This window comes from Lotus japonicus, chromosome 1 (assembly GCF_012489685.1).
Source record: "Lotus japonicus ecotype B-129 chromosome 1, LjGifu_v1.2".
NCBI lineage: Eukaryota > Viridiplantae > Streptophyta > Magnoliopsida > Fabales > Fabaceae > Lotus > Lotus japonicus.
In genome coordinates this window covers 126,255,121-126,268,565 of record NC_080041.1, presented here as the reverse complement: position 1 = coordinate 126,268,565, position 13,445 = coordinate 126,255,121, and the positions used below count along the sequence as shown (strand labels likewise).

Here is a 13,445-nt window from a genome sequence, read left to right as displayed (position 1 = left end):
TTGTGACATTGGATTCCATTGGAACAGACGAACAGTAACTATGGGAAGAATCAAGACACATTTTATATATTGGACCACATTCATTTATGTTTCATTGTGTATTTATAATTAATAAATTGTACTCAATGGGTTAGAATAATTGGTTATTTGTGAATTGTGATACAAAAATTATGAATATATTATGGATGATACAAGAGAAAGCGTCTGTTCTCAATCCAAATATTTTTTTTCTTTCAACTCAACATCTAAGAAAGGATATAGTAGTATCATTTTGACAAAATTGCTAGTTTTTTGTTTTGTTTTTATGTTTGATAAATACTCCAGTCTGATACAAGAAAAAAGAACAGTCAAGAGAGTGATGTACTTCTTTTTTCTAGGTAAGAAAAATATATTAACATATTCTTTCAAACACTTGTTATTACTTATAAGGCTAAATTCATATTTGTTCCACTAAAATAAATGTATTTCACTTCCTATTTGCTGAGAATTATAAACAAAAATACCTAATATTAAAGGCAATGTTCAATATTGTATGTTAAGAAAATGTATTTTAAGCCTTGAAATATATGACATACAACTTAAAGATGATTCAAGCAACCAACTATTTTGTCCTATAGTATTAAGAATACCACCATTTAGAAGTAATAGAGGTGCATGCTGCTGTTTTTTCTGTTAACCTTTTCTTAGAAAGAAAAGTACCACAAACAAACAAGATTTGTATAGTTGTGAATACTACAAACGCCGGTCTAACTAGTACTAGCTATAAGGGTTAGCTTAGCTACAAACCTCATTATTTTGCAAAGCTCCAACGCATATGCAATTTTAAATATCTCAAATATATCTAAAGAGAAGTTAAAATTTATCAAATTAAATTTAACGCGAATTAAAAATAGATTCACGTTAAATTCAATGAAAATTCAAATACACATATGCTCTATTTCCAAGTCCTAAGCACATTGTCTTTTTGATCGGAGAGCTAATGGATTTTATGCTTGTGCCAAGGAAGGGGAATGAAGTAGCCAGTGTCCAACTTGAATAGAGGCAGTAGGAAATTGAAAGTCCACAAAGACTAAACATGTGACTTCACTCATATATATGTCTTGTCAATATAATTGATCTCCATGCAATATTCTTTCACAGTTCACACTAACAATTACAATATATTTTTCGCTTTATCTTCATACGAAACTACCACATTCACATCATCAATCATGTGTACATTGATTGAGATTATCATTAATTCAAAATCAGTATGGTTTCACATAAGAGATAAATGATTCTTACACTTTTAACCTATCAATTTGATCAATTTGTTACATATTGAGGTGGTGGTCACTGAATTTGCGTAACAAAATACTCCATAGAAAGAAGAGACTGTATAGACTTTGTCTAAAGTAGGCGGTGTATATGAGTATATCCGTACACTACTCATGACTTGTAGTTTGTAACTATGTGTAAAAAGATATCCAACTAATCATGCGATAAGTTACAATATATGTTACAAATTACTAATTATAAACTAAATTGGTATTTAAGCCTCCACATTATAAAAAAAATTATAAACTACATTCAATAAGTTACAAGTTCTGTCTGAGTACACTTCCCATTTTCTTAGTTTGAACTTGGATTATCATAACCTTACTGCTTGAGCTTAATATTCCTTGTTTAAATTTGGAGTATCATAAACTTGAGCTTAATAATTCCATATCAAACTTTGTATTAGTTGAATTTTTTGTTAAATTAGTTAAACTTTTATCAAGTATTTTCTTAAATTAAAAGTGGAATTTTAAGTATTATTAATAATATTCTCCTCTAAAAAGTCTATAAATGTTTTCTTATTTGCTAAAAGTGATAAAGAAATACACAGTATAAACATATTTATTTCATATTAAATTTAAAAAGAAAGTAAGTGAGACATAACAAAATGGCATATCTAAACCAATAAGATAAGTATTACAATTTGTTATAGTAAACAAAGGGACACCATTTTTTCCCATTCAAACCTCCCTTCCTCCATTTGATAACTCCTCTGCCCAAGTTTTTATTTTCTTCTTGAACTCCAGTTTTCTGTTAATCATTCTACTTTTACTGTATTGTAACATGCATCTATTTTTTTTTTTGAATTCAAAAAAAAAAAATGGACCAAACCTGCACTATACACCTATATAACTATATAAGGAAATAATTTACCAACTGTGTTGACTTATTCGTTCATGAATGCAACAATTTCATCACATGGCCCCCCTCACTTCCTGTCTATACTTCAACTTAAAGCTTGTTCTTCCTCACCTCCTCTTAATTAAATGGTGTTCAATGTTCATGCTCATCAAATGGAATCAAACTTCGTCGTCCCAAATGATAAGTCTTTCCCTCTTAAAAAATGACATAGTATAGATATGTCTAAATTCTAAAGTAACTTATATGAAGAGAAATGCTTTTTTTTTTTGTCCCTGAAAAGGAGGTGATCCAGCCGCACCTTCCAGTGCGGCTACCTTGTTACGACTTCACTCCAATCACTAGCCCTGCCTTCGGCACCCCCTCCTTGCGGTTAAGGTAACGACTTCGGGCATGGCCAGCTAAGTTATGAAAAGAAATGCTAATTAACAACACTCTTTTATGACATTCTTTTTTTTTAACTCTCTTTAATTGGTCAAAATCCATTGAAGGGCGGTAAATTATATGAATCTCACTCCAAACTTAGTCAGACCTACATGTAATTTTAATCAATGAAAGAGAAAGAAAATGTAAAAAAGAGTGTTGGTATCACTCCTCAAATATAGATTTGACTCCTTTAAAGTATTTTAAAAAGTAAAGTAAGTTATCATAGCTCTGTCCCCGTAGGATAGTTCAAGTGGTAGAAGCTGAGGGGACATATGGGTTGGGTAGGGAGGGTCCAGGGATCAATTCCTGACGGGTGCAATTTATCTTTCCGATGTATAAGAAAAAAGGTTATCATGGCTCTTGATTAAAAATTTAATGGTTGTGATTGTGATAAGATACTTTGCATGTTCTTTAAATCTGAACCATTAATTTCCCAATTAAGGATTAATAACTTATTTTACCTTTTAACTCTGCTTGAAATTTATTCTCAAAACCACTTTTATCACCAACATGAAAATTTACCAAATATTCAAAATCCTAATAAGTTACTGAATTAGCCAGTAAAGCACCAAAATTAACCCAGAAATCAAAATCCTAATAAGCTAGAAATTAAAATTAGCCAGTAAAGCACCAAAAAGTTATCTGAATTTAAAGAGGTCTAAATGATGGCCGTAGTCGTACGCAGTTCTGTAAAATCATCCTAGTTATGGTTTGATTTCTGCTAACTAGGGAAGTAGTGTTATCAGTAATAGTAATATAGAAAACAAAGTGAGAAGGGAAAAGATGAAAGAACTAACCAGAAAGCCGAGAGGAAGCAACATGGTGAAGTCTCATGTCCCTCATGTATGTAAAACTGAGTTCATAAAGGGCCTCATGAATCCAAGCTTTTAACTTGGGGGAGAGAAACAACTTACTGAAGCTAGCTAGCACACAGAACCTCGGTGTTACTAAACTATGGTTGTCTTCTCTTTTCACAACAAAGAAACAAAGTGTGAAAAGAAAAGAAACAAGGTTGGGAGTTGGAAGCAGTTTCTTTCTTTCTTATGAGAGGATTTTGTCAAATCTCAACAGTGAAAGGTAGTAAAAAATAATGAAGCAGACAGGATCAGAGTGTGTGAGAGATAGTGGGAGAAGAGAGATGGGACATGGTGCAGCATTGGTTCCAGAAGTTGTGAATCTGAATGATGATTCCTTTTCAAAAAATCTAGGAAACTACACAACACAACACACTGCTTCTTTTCTTAATCATTAAAAAGAAATTAAAAATAAGAAGATGATGATGATTTGATTCATTGGTTGTTGTTACTTGTTATTGGGAATTGTGAATCTTGGGATTGGTGGTTTGCATTGGAAGCCAGCCAACCCCCAACCCCCTGTACGGACAACTAACTGTCTCACACTGTGACCTTTGACCATTTGCTAAACTTCACTGTCTCACCGAGTGACACAACAGATTTTTTTTATTAAAAGGTCCAAAATTTTACACACATTACCTCAAATTTGGGGTATTATTATCTTTTTGTATTTTTTTATGAGAAAAATAATGATATACTGATGTAAAGTTTTTTTACACCGTCAACCAATTAGATTTTAAGAATGTGTTATTTTAATTAATGAAATTAAATAAAAAAAAAAGATTTTCTCACATTCTTGAAATCTGATTAGTGGACAGTGTTAAAAAAACTTTACACCGTCGGTTTATAAAAATTAAACTCTTTTTCTATAGACAAATGTTAAGTCTTATAAATTAATACAAATTATTCTTCTCCAAGTTCGAACCTTATTTGTATTTTTTTTACCTTTCATATATTTTGAATTCAACATGTTAAAATCGTACTTATTTAATTTTTTTTTTTTGAAAATTACTTATTTAATTTAAGTTAAAGGTAAATTTTTTTATTAATATTTTAAAATAAATGAAATTACTTTCACGTTTGCACAGCATAACACATACATCATATCTATCCTCATTTAATTTACATATATATTTAAAGCGTCTTTGTGGTATAGACACAAAATGTAGACATGATGGTGTCATATCAAATTTTCATGAGTACCTAAATTCTAAAATTAACAATGGTATAAAGAATTAGTATAAGGAGAATAAAATTTAAATTTAAATACTATGTTTATTAAGGATAATTTTTTTCTTGAGACTCCCATTTTAAATATACTTAATTAGTTCCATCACAATTTTGAGCAGTTCTCTAACGTCACTGTTAGTTTGTTCGATGATAGATATAAATACTGCTATTAAATTGTTTTGAATTGACAACTACTTTATTGTCATTTTTTTCTAATTACAAACATTATTATTTACTCCCTCCGTTTCATAATAACTGTTCACTTTGTAAAAAACAAACATATTAAAAAGTGTAATTAATTTTATTAACTTTTAGAAAAATATCATTTGTTTTCCTACTTTACCCTTTACAATACATTTTTATCTCTTTTCATTTATTCTTTTTGTAAGGGTATTGTTTGGAAAAACATCAATCACTGCTTTATTCAAATTCTAAGTGGACTGTTATTTTGAAACAAATTTTTTCTCTAAAATGGACAATTATTTTAAATCGGAGGAAGTACAGGTTAGGACCAAGCAGTGTAATGATAGACCATCGAACATATGTTTTTTTTTATACAAAGAACCAAAGAAAGCAAAAACCAAACAGACAAAAAACAAAAAACTAACGCCTAATAAAAGCCATGCCTAGGGCATCTGCAAGCAGAAGCGGAACTAGATCTGGCGGCGGCGAAAGAACCAAGCTAAATCCCTGATCATGCCCCGAACCTGCCTTGGCTAAGAAGTCAGCACAGGCATTACCCTCCCGAAGCGTATGCTCGAGCCGAACCTCCCACTGGCGCCTGAGTAAGTCACCAATGCTAGCAACAAGGACAACACACTCATGAAAACCAGAAGGAGGTTGGTGGATCAAGGTCACAGCCAACTGCGAATCAGAAAGACACAACACTCGCCGGAATCCCCGCTCCCAAGCCAACCGGAAACCATGAAGAATCCCCATAAGCTCCATCCTCAAAACTGACCCGTTACCTCCAAAGCCCATGAAACCCACGATCCACTCCCCGAGCACATTCCTAATACAACCTCCAAACCCACTGCTATTCCCCAACGTCCCCTTGCTCCCGTCACAGTTTACCGCCACCTCAAAATCATGAGGAGCTCTCCAGGTCACCATCCTTGTCGGTCGCGCATTCACATTCTCAGGCCAGGCACGAGCGAACTCCTCCTTCATGTCTAAGATCCACCAAACCACTGAACTCACAGCAAGGACCTGATTCTCAAGCACAACACGATTTCGGGTAACCCAAATTCCCCACACTGCAGCCAATAAAAGGCTCGCGTTTTCACCCATCAACTGTCGCGCCCAAGCTCGAGGTTCTTCTGCAGTAAAATCTGGGTTGCGCACATTCACACCCAATCCCTTCCATATCTGTCGTGCAAAGAAACAATCACGAAGACAATGAAGCGGATGTCTCTAAGTAAAGACGACAGCGCCCACAAAGAGGGGTCTCCGCCATTCGACGCCGGAATCGAAGAGCATTAGTGGGTAACACATCCCTCACAATTAACCAAACCAAAAAACAAACCTTGAAAGGTGCACGGAGCTTCTATATCCAGCTCCACGACTCCAAAAGTGCCGGCTCATCCTCCCACCCACCATCAAGCAGCCAACGGTATCCCGATTTAGAGGAGTAGATACCTGACATATCCCCAAGCCAAGCATGGCAATCTGAAACCTCCCTGTGAGTCCAAGCTGGGATGCGATTTACTACTTCCACCACTTCCCCAGGAAGATTCGTGAAAAGGTGGTCCAAACGCCAACCTCCGCCACCGTCAACCACATCCTTGAGTTTCACTTCAGTATCATGAATGTCCACAGCCAAAATCTGATCGCAAAGTTTATAGTCCCCTAGCCACTCCCCATACCAAAACGACGTCTCCCCATTCCCTAACCGGAATCCAAAGCCACCACGAAGAGCTTCTACCGCCTGGCCAATGCCCTTCCAAACCTCTGACCCACCAGAGATGTGTTCCGTAAACAAGCTACCCCTCACCCGATACTTCCCCTTCAATAACGCTACCCAGGGTTTAGTAGTACCTGAAACCAACTGCGCCACATTTTTACCCAGAAGGGCCACATTATGCTGACGCGCTTTCCTCAAACCTAACCCCCCTTTGTTCCTCGGTTGAGCCACGCAATCCCAATTAACAAGATGAAGGCCCCTGTCACTTGCACCCTTCCAAACAAATCTCCGGATGCTGGCATCGATCTTGTCACACACTGTCTGAGGAATCCAGATATTTTGCATGCAGTAGGTTGGCATGGAGGAAAGCACTGATTGAGCCAATGTCAACCTCCCCGCACAGTTCAGTAAACGACTTTTCCAAGAAGCAATTCTACCACAAATCCGATCCACCACGAACTGGAAGCCCCTACACGTTGCTCTCTTATTAAAAATAGGAAAACCGAGGTACTTCCCAATATCCGCAGCAAAACTCACCCCAGTAATCTCTACTACATTCGCCTTAAGCACACTACCAAGGCTGTGATGTCCCACCACCCTAGACTTTGCAAGATTCACCCGCAAACCCGACGCCTTACAGAACTTAGTGAGAACATCCTTCATAACCTGAACCTGGTCAACCGTGGCTCTAGTAAAGAGAAAGATGTCATCTGCAAACATAAGATGAGAGAGCTGAAGAGGGGACCCATTCACAGTGACTGGAGCCCATCTATTAGCCTGAACCTCCTCCATAATAAGCATACTCAACCTTCCATACATAAAACAAACAAGTATGGGGAGAGCGGATCCCCCTGTCGCAATCCACGTCTAGGTTGGAAGGGGGGAGCTTATCCCCATTCCAAAGAATAGAGAGATGAACTAAAGTGACGCAGAACATAACCAACTCGATGCAACTAGCCGGGAATCCAAAAGTCCGCAGGGTGTCCTCTAAGAACCTCCAATCCAGCCGATCATACGCTTTCTCCAAGTCCAACTTGAAGATCAAGTCACCCACTCTCCGTCTAGTTCGGGACATAGAGTGAACCACCTCCTGGAGGATGATGGCATTGTCTGTTGTACCACGCCCAGCAATGAAGCTGCTCTGAAAGGGACTAATAAGCTTGCCCATGAGCGGACAAATCCTATAGACCAGCAACTTGGAGACTAGTTTATGAGTAACATTACATAGGCTGATTGGCCTTAGCTCTTTGAACGACCTTGGATTATCAACCTTGGGGATCAAAGCAATCATGGTGTCCGCTGTAACCGGATCAAAACACCTATTGTCAAACGCGTCCTGTACAAAACGGAAAACAGAATCCCCTACCACATTCCAATACTCCTTGTAGAAACAAGCTTGGAAACCATCGGGGCCCGGCGCCTTGAAGGAGCCATTTTGATGGATAGCAGTGGTCACCTCATCTTTTGTAACCCGGCGCATCAAATCATGAGCAGCTGCATCCGGAATCACTTGAGAGGTAGCAGTACGGGCTCCCTCGAGGTCTACATCCTCTGTGGTCGCAAACAGGCCTTGAAAGAAGATTTGCGCCTCCTCTTTCAACCGATTCCCGTCCATACACCACAACCCATCATCAAGCTCCATGCCTTGGATATGATTTCTCCTACGTCGGACAATGGTTTGAGCATGAAAGAACGTCGTGTTGCGATCTCCGAGTTTCACCTACCCTCCCGGGATTTCTGGAACCACAACATTTCTTCTTGGGCCAAGATCTACTCTTGCTCCTTTAGCAGCTCCCGAAGGCGGAGAGTGAGAATAACAGAATCAACAACCTCAAGGCGTCCCTGTACGTTGCGGATTTGGTTTGCCACCCTCCTCTTCCTTCGAAAGATATTCCCAAAAACCTCTCTGTTGAACCGAAATGAGTCTTCTCTTACATGCCCTAAGGATGACTTTAGCACCGGCATACCCTTCCTCCAAGCATCACTAACCACCGTTGCATATTGTGGGTGCTTGATCCAAGCATCCTCAAATCTGAACTGTTTGTTCTCAATCGGAAGGGGCCTCGGACAACAACGAGAAGAAGCAGACTATGGTCCGAGTGCATTCGAGTCAGAACCTCAATCGACCCCTCCGGGAAGGCCAATCTCCAATCTAAGTTAGCCAATCCTCTGTCAAGCTTTCTATGTAGGGGAGGGCGCCCGTGAACATGCCGGTACCACGTGAAGTGCAGCCCGAACGTACCTACATCCATGAGCCCGCACGCCTCAAAATTGTCAACAAAACTCCGAGCCCTTGGTGCCAAGAAAGTACCCCCACGCTCCTCCGTGGCAGATGCAATGTCGTTGAAATCCCCTAGAACAGCCCAGGGCCCAACAAAGGGGCTAGAGATCTCTCGCAGATGAGTCCAAAGTTCCCTTCGCGCCGTAGGTACCGGAGAGGCGTAAACACCGGTACAAACCCAGGTTGCAGAAGGGGTACTGAACTTCAAAGTCACTGCCTGTGCATGCAAATCCACGACCTCGACATTCACCGGAAGGGTGGACAATCCCATGGCCCAGATTCCTCCAGCGTGTCCTTGTGCCTCTACCACTGCCAAGGCACTATAGCCCAAACGTGTCCAAAAACTCGACAGACGACTGAATTGAACATGCGTCTCTGTAACAAAGCAAATATCAGGCTGATACTTCCTTACCACTTCCTTAACGCTTCTCTTACAAGCAGCACTGGCCGCTACTCTCACATTCCACGCAAGGATATTTAAGCTGGTTGTGTTCATCATTAAAAAACCAACTTAAGAGAGGGAACCAATATATTGGTACTCTTACTGGTCAGGTGGCTTCCCATGGAAAACCTCTCCAACCCTACCGTTATTATCATGTCCATGCAGCAGCTCCATGAAATTAGAGGAGCCAATAGCGTTGACAACATGTGAGGGGTACGAGCCCGCCAAAGCTGACTCTTGGTTCTGGCCCGCCGGTCGTGGTGTCGCGGTGGCGAAGGGTCCACCGCCATGCCCCCCCTTGTTCGCGGATTCCTGTCTCTTAGTCGGTCTAGTTTGCCCTTCTCTCCCTGGCCCACTCTTGTGTTTATTTGACTCCCCCATCTTCCTCTTTTTCTGATTCAAATCTGTTACTCCCCTGGGCCCCACAGCTCCTGCAGTAAATTCCCCCACAAATTGGGAGCTAAACATGTGGTTCCCAGTATCCTTCCCCTTGACCTGATTTCGTTGACTACTAGGAGGAATATTCCCCCTTGACGGCGCACCAGATCCCAACACAGGTGGGAGGGAAACCTTTTTCTTCTTTTTATATTTGACCGTTAGCCAATCACCTGCACCTCCAGATTTGCTGGGTCCACTGCAGTAACTGCACTTTCATTAGTCACCTGCGATTCCGCTACGACCACAATGATTGGATCAATCCCCGCCGGCTTTATCGGGGTTTCCATATCTGGACCTGTCGGCTGAGTGGGAATTAGGGTTTCTGTAGCTTTCAGCGGCGCCTCTGACGCCGGAGTCGAACTTGGAGGCTGCTCTGGCTGCTGCGAGTCACCTCCTTCCGTCACCACACACTCTCGTCCACGGTGCCCATAGCACCCACATTTTGGGCAAATGATGTGAAGTCCTTCATACTCCAATTTATACCAAAAACCCTCGAACCAAAACTTCCCCACCACAGGCATTGTCAGATCAATCTCAATACATATTCGAGCAAATCTCCTTCGCTCTGCACTCAGAGTGTTCCTATCCACCTTAATAGGTTTCCCTATCAACCTGGCCATGGACAGCAGGAAGCTTCCATTATAGTACGTGACATTCAACCCTGGTATACGAATCCAAGCCAGAGTCGACTTTATTTGTGCTACTGGACAAATAAACGACCGATTCCAAGTAGCCACCGCCAGATAGTGATAAAAAATCATCCACGGTCCACCGTCCATCACCTTCTTTTTGTCCTCCTCTTGGTCGAACTTTACCAAGAAAAAACCATTGTCTACATCCAGGAGTTCAAAGTCCCCTGTCAGTCTCCACATATTGCTAAGTTTGATTTTCATTGTACGAAAACCAAGGCGTTTTCCCAGTAAACCCACCACTAATGCATCCTGCCATGGTGAACACATGCCATCAATGACAGATTTATCCACAAAGAGCTTGGGCAATTGTCTATTTCCATTAACAAAAGCCACCTTCATTTTCCCTGTCTGCCACATATCTTCAACCTCTCGAGTCTGGGTCTGGCGTACACCTCCCATTAGCGTATCCCGAAAAAACGGCTGAGACCCTTCACCTTGCAGCGGTGGCGGCGGTTGGCCACTATCAAGGCCATTCACGACGTTTGCTCCAGAGAGCGAGTCACTTTCAATATCCATCGCCATTCTCACAAATGAGAATCCTAGTTAGACTAATAAAATTATGCATATCATCGAACATATGTTGAAGGCTAAACTAACATTTATGTATGAGTTTCTTAATGCATTAAAGTATATAAAATTGTATATATACACCCCTTTAAATATTAAATAAAAATATTATAATTAAGTAAACACAAAAGTTTAATGAGGTCACTTTGTTATACTACTTACTAGATATTATACCCGTGCGTTGCACGGGTACGGGTTTATTGACAATATTTATTAATATTATATGAAAATTAGTATAGAGTAATTATATAAATAATAAATATTAAAATATTTATTCAATAAAAAAATAATAGAAAAGATTATTGTGGTTTAGATATTTAAATAGAGAGTATTAGAGTTTTTTTATGCATGAAAATGTTTGTAATAGATTTCTCTTTATGTAAATAAATGATATTACAAAAATTTAATAAATTTTTTGGTTAATGATCAAATTAGTCTCAGAGTTTGAAAGCGAGTTTAATTTTAGTCCATATGAGAAAAAATTACGTTGGCAATCAATTATACAATCACTGGTAGTTTTTTACTGCCACTAAACGTCATATATCCTCAGAGGGACTAAAATCACACCCGCTTACAAACTTAGGGACTAACTTGACCATTAACCCTAAATTTTTTTGAAAAGGAAAATATTATTAATAACATAAGAAAAGTTGAGAAAATGTTTTTACTATTATATAATAGGTCAAAAAACACATTTGAAAGTATTTTTTAAAAATAATACACGCCTGCGATATATTTAATAGTAAATATCTTATAGAGAAATTTATTTAATTTTTAAACTATTTTTCTAGAGTGTTCATTAATAAATTTTATCTAGAATATTATTTAATTTAAATTGTTAATATTTACTACATATAAATATATTTCTTAATGTTTCCCTCAATTTATGATTGATGGTTAATATTCTGACTATTTTTAAAAACTACTTAATAAATTATTCTTTTATATAAGAAACTGAAAAGCTGACAATTAATAGTTAATAAAGTTTATAACATAAAATATTCATCAATAATTTATTACTATCATTATTAAGATAAATCACATGTAAATTTATTTTATTTTTTTAAATAACACGCGACTACATTATAGTTAATTTAAACAACATAAAAAATTATTTCATATTTTAAATGTATATTTCAAGATATATATTTACAAAAAACATTCAATCATTAACTAATTTCAATATCTAACATGTTTATTTTATTTAAAAGATATTAGTTTGTGCTATTCTTGTATATGTTTTCTTCAACCTTAGTTGATAATTAATTGAACTGAAAATGAAAATAAAAAATTAATAAATCTCGCCGGTAATGGAGAACTTAAGTCAATTTTTTTTGTTTATATATATATAACTTATGAACTCCATATCTGACTTTAGTATTTAATTTTTTATATATACGTAAAAAAATTATCGGTTAATTTTTTAAACTCATCAACTTATGATTAATAATTAAAATTAAAATAATAATTTTAATATTATTTTAATTTTAACATATAAGAGTTTGAAATTTTTTACAATTATTTATTAATATAATTTTATTTTTACTATATATTTTTATTAATGTAAAGATAATCAATTAAAATTATTATTATTAAAAATTTGTCCTCAAGTTTAATCAACATTAAAAAATATTTTAAAACATGAGAAATTGAAAAGTTTTAGAATTATTAATTAATATAATGAATAATAACAAAAGGGCTGAAAACATGAAAAAAAACATGAAAAATTTACGCTGGAGAGAATGAGAGAGAGAGGGTCTAGAGAGAGAAGTAACGTTTGGAAGCCCCGATCATGGTGGCTCCGGCAACAGCAATGGCAGACGACTAGGGGAGAAAGGCATTCATGGCAGCCCGATCTCGAATGGCAGCGACAGGGGTATAACTCGACAGGTCATACACGCAACGTACAGTATGGAAGGCAGAGGTTTCCAATAAGGTATCAGCGACCACCAAGGCCTGGGCATCAGCGGAAGGAGGCTGAAAGTTCTCCACGTAAATGGTGGTCACAGCCAGGCTACGATTGTCGTGATCAATGGAGCAAACAACGTCCACCTGAGGTTCTGGAACAGGACAAAAATAAACGTTACCAGACATCTCAAGATCAACAGAATTTGAAATCACAGGGGATGTCATTTTCAGTTTATGTTGGTGGCTTGAACGATAGGATCACCATGCTGAAACTGAAATCAATTTTTGGAAAGGCTGGACAAGTGAGAGATGTCTTTCTGCAATTCAAGAAAAAATTTCAGCAGCGTTTCCGTTACGGTTTCGTTCGATTTCAGAATGATGGGGAGGCATGGCAGGCCATTCGAATGTTCAATGGGGTGAGGCTGGAGGGAAATTATCTTGCTGTGAAACAGGCACGCATCAAACAAGCCACCACGAAGGAGAAGAAGGGAACAGCAGAGAGTAAATCTGTGCAAGCTCAGGTAAGTGG

The 13,445-nt window shown here is 38.0% G+C and overlaps 1 protein-coding gene across 1 annotated transcript; it reads right to left on the bottom strand.

The window, feature by feature from the left end:
• Positions 1-9,907: 9,907 nt before the first annotated feature.
• On the bottom strand, positions 9,908-10,963 carry LOC130724424 (uncharacterized). Its single transcript, XM_057575648.1, has one exon. It carries the CDS (start codon positions 10,961-10,963, stop codon positions 9,908-9,910), a length of 1,056 nt encoding a protein of 351 aa, XP_057431631.1.
• Positions 10,964-13,445: the final 2,482 nt, after the last annotated feature.